The sequence below is a fragment of the Budorcas taxicolor genome, chromosome 11 (genome assembly GCF_023091745.1).
Source record: "Budorcas taxicolor isolate Tak-1 chromosome 11, Takin1.1, whole genome shotgun sequence".
NCBI lineage: Eukaryota > Metazoa > Chordata > Mammalia > Artiodactyla > Bovidae > Budorcas > Budorcas taxicolor.
Window position 1 is genome coordinate 85,825,084 of NC_068920.1, and position 18,321 is coordinate 85,843,404.

At 42.2% G+C, this 18,321-nt stretch overlaps 1 protein-coding gene across 1 annotated transcript in view; it reads right to left on the reverse strand.

Moving 5' to 3' along the window:
* Positions 1–10,394: 10,394 nt before the first annotated feature.
* Positions 10,395–18,321, reverse strand: part of LRPPRC (leucine rich pentatricopeptide repeat containing) — a 99,032-nt gene continuing 91,105 nt past the window's right edge. Inside the window, exons 35-38 of the mRNA XM_052647793.1 lie at positions 16,287–16,361; positions 15,051–15,135; positions 12,681–12,823; positions 10,395–10,553 (exon numbers count right to left, since the gene is read on the reverse strand). Coding sequence (XP_052503753.1) covers positions 10,497–10,553; positions 12,681–12,823; positions 15,051–15,135; positions 16,287–16,361 — 360 coding nt within the window. The 3' untranslated portion in view covers positions 10,395–10,496. The remainder of the gene's footprint in view (positions 10,554–12,680; positions 12,824–15,050; positions 15,136–16,286; positions 16,362–18,321) is intronic.

Here is an 18,321-nt window from a genome sequence, read left to right on the forward strand (position 1 = left end):
CCTGCCAATGCAGGGGACTCGGGTTCGATTCCTGGTTCAGGAAGCTCCCACATGCCGAGGGGCAGCTAAGCCCATGCGCCACAACCACTGGGTCCACATGCTGCAACTACGGCAGACCGTGCAGCTAGAGCCCGCTCTGCAACAGAAGCCACTGCATGAGAAAGCCTGCGCACTCCCGACAAAAGCAGTGCCTGCGCGCTGCAGCTGGAGAAGGCCCACGTGCGGAAACCAAGACCCAGTGCAGCCCCAAGTAAACTAAAAAACATGTATATCTCCGGCCAAAAAGTAAGTAAGTAGATCCCCAGGTGATCTGTATGTACATCCAGGCTTGAAGAGCAGTGCCTAGCACACTTCCCTTATATAAGACATCCATCCAACTTGGGATATTCATGTTACACTGTAACACTTCACATGCGTCATTGTTACATTGCCACCATCCAAAGGGCAGACCCCACTCAAGACTCATTTACTGTTCTGACAATGTCCTGCATAGCAAAAGGAGCCAGGTCAGGATCAAGCACTGGATCTAGGCGTCAATTCACTTTGGTCTCTTTTAGTTTAGAATAATCCTCAACTTTCCTTAACACCCATGACCTTGACACATGAGCGTTTTGTAGAATATCTCTAGATGTGGTTTGTCTGATACGTTTTTATGATTGAATTCAGGTCATGCCCCTTTGGCAGGAGTCACAGAGGACTGTGCCCTTCTCATTGCATCCTCTCTGTGGCACACGATTTCAGTTTGTCCTGAACTGATGTTAACTTTGATCACCTGATCAAAGGAGTACTTGCCAGGCTTCACATAGTCAACAGTTTTCCCTCCTTTTGTAATTATTAATAAGCATTTGTAGGTAGGTATTTTGAAACTGCTCCTCAAACTTTCCATTAATTCATTTTAAAAGTTGTATCAGTATAAACTTGTAGTTTTCTATTTTATTCAGTGGGCTTTTACTATCATTTTACAATCTTTTACTATCTTTTACTATCACTCTTAATTTAGATGTTCAAACTGTCCCTGATGTGGCCCTGACAGCCTCTTCAAGCTGGCTTCTGCCTCCTTGTGATAAGTCCCCCTCATTCTCTGAACACTTTTGCAACTGTTTCAGACTCATCTTGTACTTCCCCACCTCCCACCCTAATCATGGAAGCAGACATTTCTTTAAAGAATCTTGGTTCCTTTCAGGGGAAAATGGCATTTAGAAGCCAAGATATGAGTGGTAAGTATGCTCATTGCCATTGGGGCGTCACTGTTTCCAGGCCCTCTCAGTGGGAACATATACATGGGTATAGATGTGCACATGTATATGTGTGTACACACATGCACACACCAGTGAACCAGGGAAGTTGCTCAGTCGTGTCCGACTCTGCGACCCCAGGGACTGTAGCCTACCAGGCTCCATCCATGGAGTTTTCCAGGCAAGAGTACTGGGAATGGTTTGCCATTTCTTTCTCTAGGGGATTTTCCCTACCCAGGGATCGAACCCAGGTCTCCCGCATTACAGGCAGACGCTGTACCGTCTGAGCCACCAGGGAAGCCTCTGTCCAAATTTTTATATATATTAATATTCTCCTCCCACACCGATACATCCAATTCCAGTCTACCACCACAGAGCGGATTCTTCTTCTCTTTTCACAATTGTAACTCCCTCCTCCCATTGTAAGAAACCTGGCTTTCACTAACCTTAATATTTTCGCTCATTTCGTTCATCTCCTGTATATAACCAGTCTCCCAACTACACTGCACTCTTTTGCCTGTGTGGATACCCTGCTAAGACTCTAAATCCCAAATCAAGCTGTCTCCAAGTCAGCAGAGATGCCCTTCTCACCCTACTCTGGCCCATCACACATCTCTCCCACCCCCATTCACAGCCCACACCCCCCAACACCCAGGCTGTGGTCACCCAGTGGCTTTAGGCCTGACTGGAGAAGGGGGAAGACCCCTGGATGTTTTTCTTTAACTCCCCAATGATTGCAGCATGTAGGGAGAGTTGACAGTCACTAAGGTACATCATGTGATTTCATTCTGCAAAAGGTTTTAATAACTCAGTGGGCTATGGAGTGCAGGACTGCGGGGTCACGGAACAAGGGGCAAGGTGCCAAGGCAGGGGAGATGCAGAAACTCCAGCAGAACTTTCTTTTTTTCTCTCTTTCTCTCTCTGCATCCTGGAGCTTTACTAAATACCAATGTGGACGTACCTCCTCAGAGATTCGTTCCACTGGTCTGTTTTAAAACATGCTCTTCGGGGAATGGGCGACCAGGGAGAAGAACCACTGTTCTAGAGGCATGCACGCACAGTGAGCCCTCCCTGCTCTAGAAGGGTACAGGTCTGTCTCCGTGTATTATTAAAAGCAGGGGTCGTGACAAGAACATAGAAAACATTCCTGGACATAAATAGCAGCAATATTTTCTTAGGTCAGCCTCCCAAGGCAAAAGAAATAAAAACAAACAAATGGGACCCAGTCAAACTTAAAACCTTTTGGACAACAAAGGAAACCATCAACAGAAGGAAAAAAACAACTTACAGGAGGAAATATTTGCAAATGATGCTATCGACAGGGGGTTAATATCCAAAATATACAAACAATTTATACAACTCACCAGCAATTTAAAAAAACCCAAGCAAAAAAATAGGCTGAAGATATGCAGATGGTCAACAGGCACATGAAAATATGCTCAGTGTCACTAGTTTTTAGGAAAATGCAAATAAAAAATACAATGAGGTAGCACCTCAAATCAGTCAGAATGGCTATTATCAAAAAGTCTACAAATTATAAATGCTGGAGAGGGTGTGGAGAAGAGGGAGCCCTCCTACACTTGTTCATGGGAATGTAAATTGGTGCAGCCACTATGGAAAAGTGTGGTGCAGTGTGGAGGCTTCTCAAAAAGCTAAAAATAGAGCTACAGGACGGTGCACCAGTCCCACTCCTGGGCATATATCTAGAAGAGATAAAACTCTAATCTGAAAAGAGAGATCCACTCCAGTGTTCACAGCAGCACTGTTTACAGCACTGAAGACATGAAAATAACTGACGTGCTCATCAACAGACGATTGGTGTAAGAATATGTGGGGTAGTGAAGAGGAGCTAAAAAGCCTCTTGATGAAAGTGAAAGAGGAGAGTGAAAAAGTTGGCTTAAAGCTCAACATTCAGAAAACTAACATCATGGCATCTGGTCCCATCACTTCATGGGAAATAGATGGGGAAACAGTGGAAACAGTGTCAGACTTTATTGTTTTGGGCTCCAAAATCACTGCAGATGGTGATTGCAGCCATGAAATTAAAAGACGCTTACTTCTTGGAAGAAAAGTTATGACCAATCTAGATAGTTATTCAAAAGCAGAGACATTACTTTGCCGACTAAGGTCCGTCTAGTCAAGGCTATGGTTTTTCCTATGGTCAGGTATGGATGTGAGAGTTGGACTGTGAAGAAGGCTGAGCGCCGAAGAATTGATGCGTTTGAACTGTGGTGTTGGAGAAGACTCTTGAGGGTCCCTTGGACTGCAAGGAGATCCAACCAGTCCATTCTGAAGGAGATCAACCCTAGGATTTCTTTGGAAGGAATGATGCTAAAGCTGAAGCTCCAGTACTTTGGCCACCTCATGCGAAGAGTTGACTCATTGGAAAAGACTCTGATGCTGGGAGAGATTGGGGGCAGGAGGAGAAGGGGACGACCCAGGATGAGATGGCTGGATGGCATCACAGACTCGATGGACGTGAGTCTGAGTGAACTCCGGGAGATGGTGATGGACAGGGAGGCCTGGTGTGCTGCGATTCATGGGGTCGCAAAGAGTCGGACACGACTGAGTGACTGAACTGACTGAACTAACTGACATACATACACTAAACAGAATATTCAGTTCAGTCGCTCAGTCGCCTCCCACTCTTTGCGACCCCATGAATCGCAGCACGCCAGGCCTCCCTGTCCATCACCAACTCCCAGAGTTCACTCAGACTCACGTCCATCGAGTCAGTGATGCCATCCAGCCATCTCATCCTCTGTCGTCCCCTTCTCTTCCTGCCCCCAATCCCTCAAATCATCAGGGTCTTTTCCAATGAGCCAGCTCTTCGCATGAGGTGGCCAAAGTATTTTACTCAGCCATATAAAAGAGTGAAATACACGTGTGCTAGGAAACTGTCGAGTGAAACCGCCTGGCTTGGCCAGGCATGATAATAACCACTTGCATGAGTTGTCTTACAACAGGAGGTCCTGATAAAAAACATTAGTACTACCATGAAAAACTGAGGAGAATTCAGGAGGGGCCAAAAGGAGGGAGGAGATGCCAGCCCATAATATGTCCTGCCAACCTCCCAGAAACCCTCACTCTGGAATCCATCCTGGCTGACAGATGCACACACTACCAGAAAGGACCCCAAGGCACAGGACCAAATATAGGCACAGGAAGGATGATTGGCCAAGACAACTTGGAAGGCTCACCCATCACTGTCAAACCTGACACTGAGCCACGCGGCAGAGCTGCCCCCTTACCCTGCTGCTCTTCACGTAGGTGCCGCTTTCCAATGAAGCCTTTTGCTTGGTCAGTCCATGTGTCTCCCCAGTTTACTTCCTAGTGTTAAACAAGAGTCCACTCTCTGGCCTTGGACAGAGTCCCACTCCAGTACCATCTGCAGCAACATGGATAGACTTAGAGATTATCATACTAAGTCAAGTCAGGCAGACAGAAAAAGATAAATATTATGTGATATCACACACGTGGAATCTAAAGTATGGGACTATAAGGAAAGCTGAGTGCCGAAGAATTGCTGCTTTTGAACTGTGGTGTTGGAGAAGACTCTTAAGAGCCCCTTAGACTGCTAGGAGATCCAACCAGTCCATCCTAAAGGAAATCAGTCCTGAATATTCATTGGAAGCACTGATGCTGAAGCTGAAACTCCAATACTTTGGCCACCTGATGTGAAGAACTCATTTGAAAAGACCCTGACACTGGGAAAGATTGAAGGTGGGAGGAGAAGGGGATAACAGAGGATGAGGTGGTTGGATGGCATCCCTGACTCAATGGACATGAGTTTGAATAAACTCCCAGAGTTGGTGATGGACAGGGAGGCCTGGTGTGTTGTGGTCCATGGGGTCTCAAAGAGTCGGATGTGACTGAGTGACTGAACTGAACTGAACTGATGGGATTAGCAGATACAAACTAGTACACATAAAACAGAGATGCAACAAGAATTTACTAGACAGCCCAGGGAACTATCTTTGTTATCTTGTAATAACTTACAATCCAGGTTCGATCCCTGGGTCGGGAAGTTCCCCCGGAGAAGGAAATGGCAACCCACTCCAGTACTCTTGCCTGAAAAACTCCATGGACTGTCGCCTGAGGACCCTGATAGGCGACAGTCCATGGAGTTGCAGAGTTGGACACGACTGAGCGACTTCATGACGACGAATAACTTACAATGGAAAATAAACTTAAAATGTATACATGTAACTGAATCACTTTGCTGTACACCTGAAACTAACATAATATTGTAAATCAGCTATAATTAAAAAAAAAAAAAAGCAGGGGTTGCAGTCTTTCCCCTTTAAGGGTCAGGTAGCAAACAGTCGTCTTTGTGGGCCATACAGTCTGTTGCAACTACTTAAATTGGCTGTCACAGTGCAAAGGCGCCACAGACGTCTCTGAAGTCTGGGTGGTGTGGCTGTGTTCCAATGAAACTATTTACGAAAACAGGCAGCGTGCAGATTTGACCTGAGGCTGTAGTTTGCAGACCTTTGATCAAAAGGTAAAGGGTTTGAAATTTGCATTTTTAAGCCCTCTGATTTCAACTTGTGCTATTGACAGGGAAATTTTAATTAAGCAGAAAATAATTACCTTTATATTGACTGAAATGTTTCCTGATGAGATTTGTAAAAACTGCTTTCGTTCCTGTAAAGATTATTTAAGAGGCAATCATTCCCTCAGTCAAGCTGATCTCCTCGGTCAGGCTCATAGAAGTAGATCTTGCATTTCTTTCCTCCCACTTTCTTCTTGTTTTGATCCCAGATTAAACAGCTAGCAGCAGTGATATTTAAATCTGTACCAAATCCAAGTGTGAACTACAAACCTGGGGCTAGGGGGTTCTACTGAGATGTAAATTAGTCACTGGGCAGAGTTTAGCACAACTGCCCTGGGCCCCTCTCCTTTAGGCCCAGTCAGGGAGCTGGAGCACCAAGCAGGCTCCGAAGGAGAGCAAGGGCTTGGGATGCTGGTATGCAGGAGTAAGGAAGCATCTTGCTGGCTGATCTCTGCTTATTTACATCCAGTTCTCATGCCTGAAAGCATCCTGATTTGCAAATAGTCTAAACTAGGTAATTCAAATCTCAAATCATCTGTCATCTGTGTTGATAAAATGACTGGTTCTTCTAAAGTGGCCAGGGTATGGAGCCTGTCTTTATCCCACAGTCCGCCTGGGTAGGGCAGGAAGCAGGCAGATGGAGCACAGCCCATTTTCCAGTGGGAGCCTGGAAATAGCCGTGCATGTGGTGTTAGCAGCCAATAATTTAAACAATCGTGTCTTAAGCACTGGGTTGAGATTTTTAAATACTTACCAACTCAAAGACTGGATACTTCTTCTCAGCTTTCCAGGTGATAGTGCTGTTATCGCTGTGTCGTGTCCCCCCAAACTGCTAAAAAGCCCCGTGGTCCCATGTTAAAAACAAAGCTCTTTGAGTCCACTCCTGCACTGTGCTTGTGCTCAGCTGGAGGTTGTCTGATTTCATCACACATTTGAGAGCTGTCTTCCTCCTGGCAGCAAACCTGGAAATGCTTACCTGCAGGCACACAGGGTTTGAGAGAATTCCTTGGGCGTCAACCCCAAGATCCTAGTTCTGAGCTAAAAAGTGGTGCCTCTATCTCCTATGAAAAGGTGTGTGAAGAATGCGCACCCCCCAGCACACTGAAACTATAAACCTCAAAAGCAACATGCCCTGGAAACGGGGACAAGTGAGGTACCCGTTGATTTCATTCAATGATGCTTACTGGGCACCTACCACTGCCAGAATGGTGATGCCCCAGAGCACTGGGAGAGCTTAAGTTCTTGGGGGTAAAAAACCACAAGAACAAGTAAATGATTAAGAGAATTTCAGCAAGTGCAGGGCAGTGGCAGGGTTGGTGAGATCTGTTATTGATCTCTTGAAGATCCAACAAGTCCAAATGCATGTGCAGGGGGGTAGATCTGAAGCCGGTTAAGTGCTTTTGCTCTACTTGGACCTGATGACGTTGCTTTTCTTCATGCAAAAAACCCCTGATAAGTGCCTATTTTCAATTTGCTAATACAGCCATTTTCCTTATTAATACTAAAGCTGCATAATGTGGGCTATGTAAAAGTCTGCAGGCCTGAAAACAGGGTGTTTCTCTGATGGAAACACTCACATGTATGATTGCATAATAGCCAACAGATAAATGATCATGATTTGTAACCCCCTGCTGCTGTCAGTTTGACCATACTTCAGGCATGTTGCTTTCACTTACAGAAACTCTACAAGGTTGGTTTGTCAAAAAGACAAATATTAAATGAAAACTGTTTGCTTGAAGACGTGAGAAAAAGTGTGCAAAGCACACACATTGCAGACTGAATAAAATGTTCCAGGAAGAGTAATTTGCAATATAAAGCTTAATAATTTATTGCAACATGAAAATCTGCTGATTAAATGGAACATTAGATGGAAGAAAATACCTTTAAGTGCAAGCTGTCCAGTCTGGGAACACTTGTATGGATGTGAAAGGTTTTAAAAATATATTGAGATTCTGATTTGATTTTTAATTGAGTCTAAGCTGCATTGCATTTTTTTTTGTATTCTCATAGTAATAAGTACACGTCTGTCCAGGGTCCTGGCTATATATCGCTGATTCCGGGCAAATTAACTTCTGTAAGCAGCTCACTGTGGGTATCAGGCAGGAGGGGCGTGTGACACATGGTAGAACCCACAAAACTGACCACTGACAACTGGGGAATGTGCTAGGCTGGGGATACAGACAGGAGACAAGGCACTGACTCTCAGGGAGTTCCCAACCTGTGTGCTGGCATCTGCGCTGCTTTCCAGCAGCTGCAGGGGCCCTGGGGAGCAGGGAGGCGGGCAGGGACACTGAAGCCTCCTCAGAGAGCACTCACAAACACGGCGCAGGAGAGGGAAGGCAGAAGACAGGAGTGGAGCCCACTCCGCTGTGCAGCTTTAAAACGCTTCGTCTGACACTCAAAGTCCCCCTTGTTTTGTCATTTACCACACACCCAACTCTAATTCTCACCAACCATGGACCTCGGAGATCTCAAGTATCTGCTCATCCTTAAAACAGATAAGCAGTGATGTCATACGCACAACCTGTGCATCATTTGACAAGGAAATTCTGGCCACAACAGAGGCCACCACACAATTTTTAATTAAATTTTAAGACTCAAGTCCTTGAAATGGCTTAAAGTGGTTATATAAAAATTTGATACAATAAAAATGAACAAGCACGCAGTTTGCTGGAATACAATTTATTCAAAGCAATTCACATTAAAATATTAGGTTTAAATACACATACAATTGTATTATAAAACACTATACTTTTCCAAGGTTTATGACATTTACTTTTTAGAATCGCCTGTATGCTTCTAATTTGAGTCTAAAAGATACCACTGAGTGTTGCTATAATTGTATTTATATTCCCATTTATTTCAACTTTCCTAATAGATATTTAGAAAGTATTCATAAGCTCATCTAGAATATACATGGTTATATGTTAAATATTTACATTTAAAAGGGGAAGCCAATACAGTGCTACAGATACATGACTAGACAGTTCTTGAACATATGAAATGTATTTAACGGTTCAGCTTGCTAGAAATGTTATTAGGCAGGAAAAGCTCATCAAGTGGTTTATGTCTAGCTCCTCTGCACTAGACCCACATTCTACCACAGTCCATATACAAGGCTGGCTTGGAGTCACTTCATGTAAGTGAGATTGTACTCTGAGTTTCTGTAAAAATGACTGGGAAGTTCAGATTTTGCCCCAAGGTTGTTCCTCATCTTAGAGATCTATGTCAATGACTATTAATAAAATTTAGCTCAACTAACCTATGATTGGCCTAACTACAAAATACAGAGCCTGTTTCAGTGGAATCCCAAATGGAGTGAGGCTCATGGCAAATCAGGTATCATCAAAACAACACGCATAGGTCCTGCACCTGAAAAGTGCACCAAGGGAAGCTTAGGACCAAGTTCTGGAGGCTGGGACTCAACACTGAGCGAGCCCCACTCCTTAGGTCTAATTCTGCAGAGCAGAGATGAAGAAAAGTATGGCTGGTGCCACCGTAACATTATTCCTTGGCTTCCCTCCGTCAACCCTCCCTTCTCATGACACCTGCAGGCCCTAGATGCAGGACGGTTGGTCCCAACGACACACAAGTTAGCAGCATAAACACCGGGGGACTGGCTTATTTCCCACCAAGGCAAGGTCCCCCTTCTGGTACATGGTGGGAACCAAGAAACCTCATGGAAACCAAAACAGTAGCTAATCACTGATTTCAAATGAACAAGGAATACACCAAATGGGGATAAGTCTCAATTAAAGCATTTTCAACTTTTAAATAATACTATAATCCCCAAGTAGGCCAACATTACATAGTAAGATGAGACTATCTTGACTACCCCCCTTAAAATCTTTTATAGTAATGACTTACAGTGTAGATATTAACAGGCATGAAGGCCTATTTGAGGACAACTTTGGTAAAACTGAATGCAAACCAAGATTTCACTCCTTCATATACTTATTTACATATTCATTGGGTGTGCGTATGAAGTAACAAGTCCAGCGTAGGGTAGAGCTCATGCTGATGAAGACCTGAAACCATGACAACGGAAATGTACTGCTCTACTTCATGATCAAACTCATGACTCAGATGCAGATTGGAGACTTCAGTGAACAGAGGTCTGTGGGAGCCACCGTGGTAGAAGGCAAGGCTGGGAGGGAGCACCCTGAACCAGCAAGTCTCTTTGAGTCTTAGCATCTCACTGGAAATGACAAGCGATGGATTTGATAACATGTCAGATGCCTTCTGGCGCCAACATTTTACAAACTGGGAAGTATGTGGGGTGTGTAAGTAAAGAATTTCATAGTATATTAAGCATCAGAGGGCCCACTGAACATCATTTTGTCTGGCTCCAAAATTTTTCAGATAAACAATATTGACAACCAGGTCAACTAAAGGAACAAAACAGCAGAGGATCTGAAAAGTTAATGGGGAGAAGAACCCCAAAAAACTATGGCCCTCATACACCAAGAGCTTCAGAGAAAATGGCACAGATTTACAGTGTAGGCAAAACCCAGAAATGTCCAGTGACTTGATATACACAATTATGGTCAGTAAGATGGTGAACATTATCAACATTATGAATAAATAAAAGTACATAAACAAAGTCACTTTTTATTTGTTTATTTTGTCCTCTAAAACACATTTAAAAAATAATATTTAGACACAGAATCACAAATACACACAAAATAAAATAGTGCTGGCTTGCTTCACAAATGGGTCTCCTTTGACTCCTTTAGCTGCTTTGCATAAAATTCAAAGCTCTCCTGTAGACAAGAAAAAAGGGAGGGAAGTTACAGATAAGAGTTACCAGCAAGAGATGATGGCACAAAACTTGGAAATCATAAAGTACTGCCAACTGGCAGGACAGACTGCTCGGCCCATGATAGCTGCCATCCCCTCAAGGCTTCAGCACTCTGCTCTGTTTCATGAAATCACCTATCCAATAGCCCCCAAGTCAGAGTCAAGCATCAGGAGCCCCTCCTCTGTGTGTGCAGGTGTTAACGCTTGGGAAACTCTGCAGTCTCCCTTGGGAAGGTTAAGAGGTTTGAAATAAACATGTTTTAGCCACTTCCAGTTCAGTGAAACAGTAAAAAGGAATTCCACACATATGATTTCTCTCATTAAACAAAGCCAAGTAAAACAAAATTTCCCAGGCAACCTACTGAATGGGAGAAAATATTTGCAAAGGTATTTATCTGATGAGGGTTAACTGTCATACAAAAAATTTATATAACTCAACAGCAACAATGGAACTGAACAGACATGTTTCCAGAAATGAACTACGGATGGCCAAGAGGTATGTGAAAAGCTGCTGACCATCATCAATCAGGGAAATGCAAACAAAAAACACCCTGAGATGGGTCTCCCTTCATACCTGTTAGAATGGCTACTGTAAAAATATGACTAGAAATAACAAGTGTTGGTGAAGATATGGAGAAAAAGGAGCCCGTGTGCACTGTTGGTGGGAACATACATGGTGTAGCCACTAAGTAAAACTATGGCGGCTCCTCACGAAATCCAAAATAAAACTAACATATGATCTAGCAATTCCACTTCTGGGTATTTATCCAAAAAAATGAAAACATTAATTTAAAAAGATATATACTCCCCGCATATTCACTGCAGAGTTAACAGGAGCCAAGACAAGGAAACAAGCTAAACACCCATCGATGGAGCGATGAATAAAGAAAATGTCACACACAGACACAGGAATATTATTCTGCCATAAAAAGAACACAATCTTGCCATTTGCAACAACAAGCAAGGATGGACCTCGAGAGTACTATGCTAAGTGAAATAAGCCAGACAGAAAAAGATAAACACTGTGTGATCTCACTTATATCTAGAATCTGAAAAACACAAAGATCATGGATAGAGACTAGATTAGTGGTTGCCTAAAGGTTGCCTGCAGAGAAGGCAATGGCACCCCACTCCAGTACTGTTGCCTGGAAAGTCCCATGGATGGAGGAGCCTGGTAGGCTGCAGTCCATGGGGTCGCGAAGAGTCAGACATGACTGAGCGACTTCACTTTCACTTTTCCCTTTCATGCACTGGAGCAGGAAATGGCAACCCACTCCAGTGTTTTTGCCTGGAGAATCCCAGGGATGGGGGAGCCTGATGGGCTGCCATGTATGGGGTCGCACAGAGTCGGACACAACTGACGCGACTTAGCGGCAGCAGCAGCAGCAAAGGTTGCCTGAGGCAGGCAGGGGTGTGGGTTGGGGAGGATGAAAGTGGGTAAACCATGGGGAGATAATATACATATATATATATATATATATATATATATATATAGTTAATACTGTACTGCACATTCGACAGCAGCTAAGAGAGCAGATCTTGAAAGTTTTCACACGAAAAAATATTTGACTATGTATGGTGGCCAATGTTAACTGGACTTACTGTGATGATCATTCTGCAGTATCTACAAATATCAAATTTATTTTGTACACTTGAAATTAATATAATGCTATGTCAATTATACTTCAATTAAAAACCTTAGATAAAGAAATAAAAACCAACTTATTTGAAAATGGAAATGAACAAGTAATTAACAGTGACATAATATGCTTAGTTATTGAAATACAGGCCATTAAATCCTATTTCAAGTTGAAATAAAGAGAGAACTGCCCCAAGGACATTTGATCAATTCATACCTACAGCTGAAGGTCTGAGAGTGACCTTGTATTTTAAACCTAGGTATCAGAGGGCTGTTCTGCAGCAGCCAGACCCATAGCATAACTTTAGTTCCTGAAGCCCTCCCTGGAGGGTCCTTCACAGAGATCTAATCCTCATGTAATTAAGTATTCACCTTATTTTTCACACATTATGATGAAGCATACACAAATCTGTAGAGGTATTTTCCCCCCTCTTAATTAAGAAACACTCACAGGAGGTTCAGTGAAAGGGACAGACTCTCCAGCATTCTTCAGCAAAACTGCGTAACGCTTTAGAAACAGATCATTCAATTTTACATTCTTTGCAGTCAAACGTTCATATAGTGCTTTAGCAGATGCAACATCATTGTCGAAGACTAGAAAAAAAGATATTAATCATAGATAGAGTCAACCTCTCTTCTTGTTTTTCCCAAACACTTAGCCATTCATCGATACTTGGATCCCTTTATCCTAAACGAAACCAATACTTAACTACCTTCAACAAAAAAACCATACCCAGGATCTACAACCCAGTCTTCTTCCCCACACCTCTCATTCAGCATTACCCACTATGAAAGAGAAGGAGAATGGCAACACAGCTATTTAAAAGGCCCATGCTAGTTCAACTGACCAAACAGAAGTCTTCAATCACAGAGTAAGCACATGCCATTCAATCTTCTCTATAAAACCACACTTTGAAATCAGGCTAATTCAGTGACTTTTGTGATGAGGGGCATGTAAAGTAAGTAATGTGGAAGTCTGTATCTACATCAAGATCAGCTGCCAAGCACCACCAGAAGACTTTCAATATATTCTCCTATTCTAAAATATGCAAGTGAGGCATATAGTTAGCTAGTGATCCCCCCAAATTTATATACATTATTAATATACATTAAAAAACTACATACATCTGTGTAACAAGCTACACTAATATTTCATATAATTGGATGATGCAGCAGCCTAGGAGCTAAGTTTAGCTGGCTCTCTACTTGCGGCTGACATGCAAATATTTTTAAGTTCACTGTTGAAATAATACAGGCTCTGCTAAGAATTGTTAGTGATCTGACTCTTTGATCTTGCATTAGATTGTTAACATCTACCCTACATTGATGCTGAATAATTAACCCCAACTCTACCAGCACCAAGGTGAGCATCCAGGATGATGTGGGATGTTCAGGGATCAATCAAGGATCTCCCTAAAGGGACTGAGGATGACTGTACACCTCTCACTGAAGCTGAAAAATCTTCAGTTTGGGTGAAGCCAGTTTCCTCTGTGTGAATCCTTTGCTCCCGTCCCTAAGAGAGCAAAGGCTTCTCCTTCCACTGCCAAGGGCTCAACCCAAGCTCTACCATCTTCTAGGGAGCTGCTCCCAAAACACTCCTATCTTCTCTTTCCTTATTTCCTGATCTCCCTGCTCTTCTCCCTCCCAACTGTCACGCAATTTAGTAGGATAGTCATGCTGTTTTACACTACATCTAACATACTACTAATACCTGCCAATTCTGCAAATGTAACCTTAAGAAAGTTTATGACTGTAGCACTATTTCAAAATATATCATATTCCGCTCATAATGGTATAATAATGGAGAATTCTGATTGCTAAGTCTGGTGTCCTGCCAACAATCAAATCCACAAAGCAACTATTTACCCTTTGGCTCAAGTGAACAAATCAGTGGGTGTCAGATGGACAGCTGATCATAACTTACAAATGCTGACATTCATTTTAATTACTGAGGAAACTTTAGACTGGTTCCCTTTCACGTGTGGTCGCCTGGCAACCAGGGAAGAAAACTGCTTAAAAGACTACAATTTCAAAGCTGTGACTTCAGGTAAAACCTTGGGGCCCACTTTTTAATGAAGGTGTTTGCTATTTCCAAGAGGAGGTCGGTAGGCCACTGAAGGAGCAAACAGGCAAGTGAAGTCTTAAACATATAGCCATTTTATACTCTATTTCAGGCGCCAGGCCCTTGGAGGGGCAGGACTGGTTCCCAGAATGTACACCCAAGTGGACTTCTATGTCTTTCCAGGAAGCTGGATCGTAACTCAACAAAGCAGGGCCCCTCAGAAGATGCTCAGAGGTGGTTTACATTAACATATAAGAATAATTTCAGACTTTTTTTTAAACACGGGGTTTCTTTTTTTTCTTTTTTGGCTGTGCTGGGTCTTTGCTGATGCATGGGCTTTTTTCTAGTTGTGGCGAGCAGAGGCTACTCTCCGGTGGTGCACCAAGCTTCTCGTTGCAGCGGCTTCCCATGTTGCAGAGCACGGGCCCTACAGTACACGGGCTTCAGTAGTTGCAGCTCCTGGGCTCTAGAGCACAGGCTCAATAGTGGTGGCACATTAAGTTTAATCCCCATGGCGTGTGGGGATCTTCCAGATCTGGGATCAAACCCATGCCATCTGCATTGGCTGGCAAATCCTTTACCACTGAGCCACCAGGGAACTCCCTTAAAAGTAGTTTTACAACATACCCCAAGGCTAAATTATTTATACCATAAGCAATTATCTGATATTTAGGATTACTGCTTTTGAGCTGAAGACTTGTTGACTATACTACAAATATTTAAATCACTTAAATAATGCAGTTACGTGAGACTTATTACCATAGCTTTTCATGAGGCAAGTGTATGCTTCTTCCTTGTCAATTAATTCAGGAATCAATTCTAACAAAGACTTCATAACTGGTGCCTAGGAAATTAAATATAGGTAACATCACCACAACTCAAAAGAACAGTGAAATATGACAGATATATGGACATTGTATCATAGAAATTTAACAATAATACAGTAGAACTGCCTACTCAATTTAATGGACTATTCCCTTTTGTATCTCTTAGTATAGTCAGCCCCTCTGGAACCTGTGGGTTCCAAGTCTGTGGATTTAACCAACCCTGGACGAAAAATATTCAGAAAAAAAAAAAATTCTAGAAAGTCCAAAAATGCAAATGTTGAATTTTCTGGGTGCCACCAAATAGAATTTACACTGTGTTAGGTATTGTCAGTAATCTAGGGATGATTTAACATTTACAGGTAATGAGTGGTAGGTTATAGGTAAATATACATCATTTTATATAATCTCATAGAAAGGAAAAAAAGGGCAACTGAATACTTCCTAAATGATGCCTGATGTAACTAAATACATGAGTCAGAGAGAAAAGTGCAATTAGGTAAGTATTTTTCTTTTAAAAAGTATGTTTATGTGAAAATTAAGGAAAATTAGTTTCCAGAGTTGGAAATAACCTAAATGTTTCATATAAAACAAACATTACAATTGGCGCTCAGTTTAGAACTTCATAATGTGCCCGAATAACCTAAAAACATGGTTTCTGGGGCCCACTCACAGGTAAAATCGAATCTAAAAGGACAGTTTTGAAATATGCTTTTATTTTTTTTTTAAATAAACATCAATAAGATTTGGTTGTTTCATACACACACACACTTTTAGTATAAATAAGCTAAAGAGCTCCTCCACCTCGCGGTTTCTCCCTGAGTGACCTGACAGGAGGCGCTCTGGAGCAGGCAGCTCCCTCAGGCTCTGCACTCTGAAACTCACCCAGCGACCCAAGCAATGGGATTTGTATCTTACATTCCTAAGGGTCCTTTCTTGGCGCTCAATGCACTGCATGAACCTGTTTTGCATTTCCAATACAACCAAGGAGCCAGAACTGACTTTGCATCAGTATCTTAAAAAAGTAAACAAGTTCAGGCCAGCAAGTGTTCAATCTCTGTAGCATTTTTAGAAAAGGTCCTGAATCAAAAAGCTCTTCTATGATACTCAATACCTTTGAACAAGACTAGCTCATAGCATTATTGCCTTGGCAGCAAGTACAGCACCTTACCTTTCCTGGTCTCTGAGAATTCCTAATACAGAACACCAAGAGAATCGGCATTTGTTCAGCGATTGCACCACACCTCTAAAAATCGAAACATTATTCAGTAAGTGATGGTTTTGATAAACAAGGGGATCAAGGTGAATATTTCCAATTAAGAAAGTTCACAATAATATAGTAATGTATCATTACTAACAGGAAGGCCTAATAGTCAACCAATTTTTTCAAAGCAAAAAAAGAAAACAAGTGCAAGCTCTGCCAAGCTTTTGTGAATGTTGTCCTTGGCACTGCAAGTATAAAGTTTGTTTAAAAAGAAAAGGGAAAAATTAAACTAATGCTTCAACAACCACAGAATAAGGTTTAGGACTGCAAAGAAAGAGGGAAAAAAGAAACACTATGCCTCTCCAATTATACTGCCAAGCATTCACAAGTGAGCTAGGGATCATAAGGTTAATTATACATTTAATAAGGTGTCAGGGAGATAACTGCTCGTTTCTTTATAAAAATTAAAATGTACAAAGCAAGTTCTCTTTAAAGTATAATTACCTACACTTATGCATACAAAAGGACTGATTTCAATCTCTCTATTTTATAAAAGGCTTTCACTGCAACAGACAGCCAGTGCTTGAGAAACAGACAAAAGTTAAACTCAAAAAAAAAAAAGTTTATATGACAGACCAGATAAATCAAGTGTCTATCCCATCTTAGATGCTATAGTAAAATCAAATATGGCAAGACAATATTTTAGTTTACATTCATCGCAGATGTCATTCTCTTAAGTTTCTAAAAGCACATTGCTCTTTCAAAGCTTTAAAACACTGTCAATACTAAAACGACTAGCATAAAAAGAACTTTGGGGGACACACAGAACATTCACACTATAGACGGATGCTTTCAACATCTGTGAATGAGGTATTCTTCACTACAGTAAGAATAATCTTTAACTGTTTGGCAAGCAGGTAAAGAATGGGTGAAGGGTTTACCATCTGAAACCACAGTCTACTGAAGGAATAAACATGCAAAGACGATGCTGCTGCAGCAGCACTTGGCTGCCATAAAGCGCTGTGGACAGGCTGCTGCGGGCACAGGCAGCTCTGAGGGCAGCCATCACATCCCCAGTGCCTCCCACCCTGGGCCACTAAGAAGAGCCTGGATGACCATGGCTCGGAAAAAGCTTGTAAATGAAATACCAAGTGCATCTTTCTAAAGAGCTATTGTAGTAATGTGTCACAGTTGAATGAATACTCAGCTAGACATGCATATACCTGAGTAGGTACACTTAGGTATGTACCATACAAAGATAAAACATGAGAATTTATTCTTTTCAAGATAAAGCTTTTAACACAGAAGGCAAGAAGATAGAACAATGAAAAGATTCCTGAATCCCCATTATAAATTGCCATTTCTGTTTCAAAAACACATTTTTAAAGGGGAAAAAAAAGCTAAACAAGAAAATTCTCAAATAATTGGCATTTCTCTCTCTCCAGGAACAAAAGTAAAAAGAGCTTTAGAGGCAGTGCCAACTTACACTTTTCACAAAACTGTTAACACAGAGAAATTTCTCAGGAACTCCTTTTACAAATGGCTTGGATTCCACTCTCGAACTGGATGGCCTTTCAGGATCACAAGCAGGTGAGTTCACTTTCCCCTCTCTATCTGCTACCTAAGATGTGTCACAGCTAGCAAAAACGTAAGTGAATGTAATACTATTTACTATCAGAAACTGGTCCCAGGCCTCAATTTGACACAGGGAGTCTACACAAACACAGCCGTTGGCGGGATCACGGTGACTGTTTGACTGCCACCTGCTGGGAAGGGGCTCCCTGGCGGTGCCTGTTTGTGTACATTACCAGTGGCAGCTCCGATCACCCACCGTTCTGTCGGCACTCGGCGCGGCTTTATATTTAGTGCTGTTAAAATGGCATGAATGCAGTTGTCTCCTTCCCTGAAGATTGCTAATTTAACTGAGAGTGCGGGCCACAGAGACCTGCATTTGTCATTTAATGTGTCTGTGACACACAGGTGAATAGAAAGCAAATCTGAC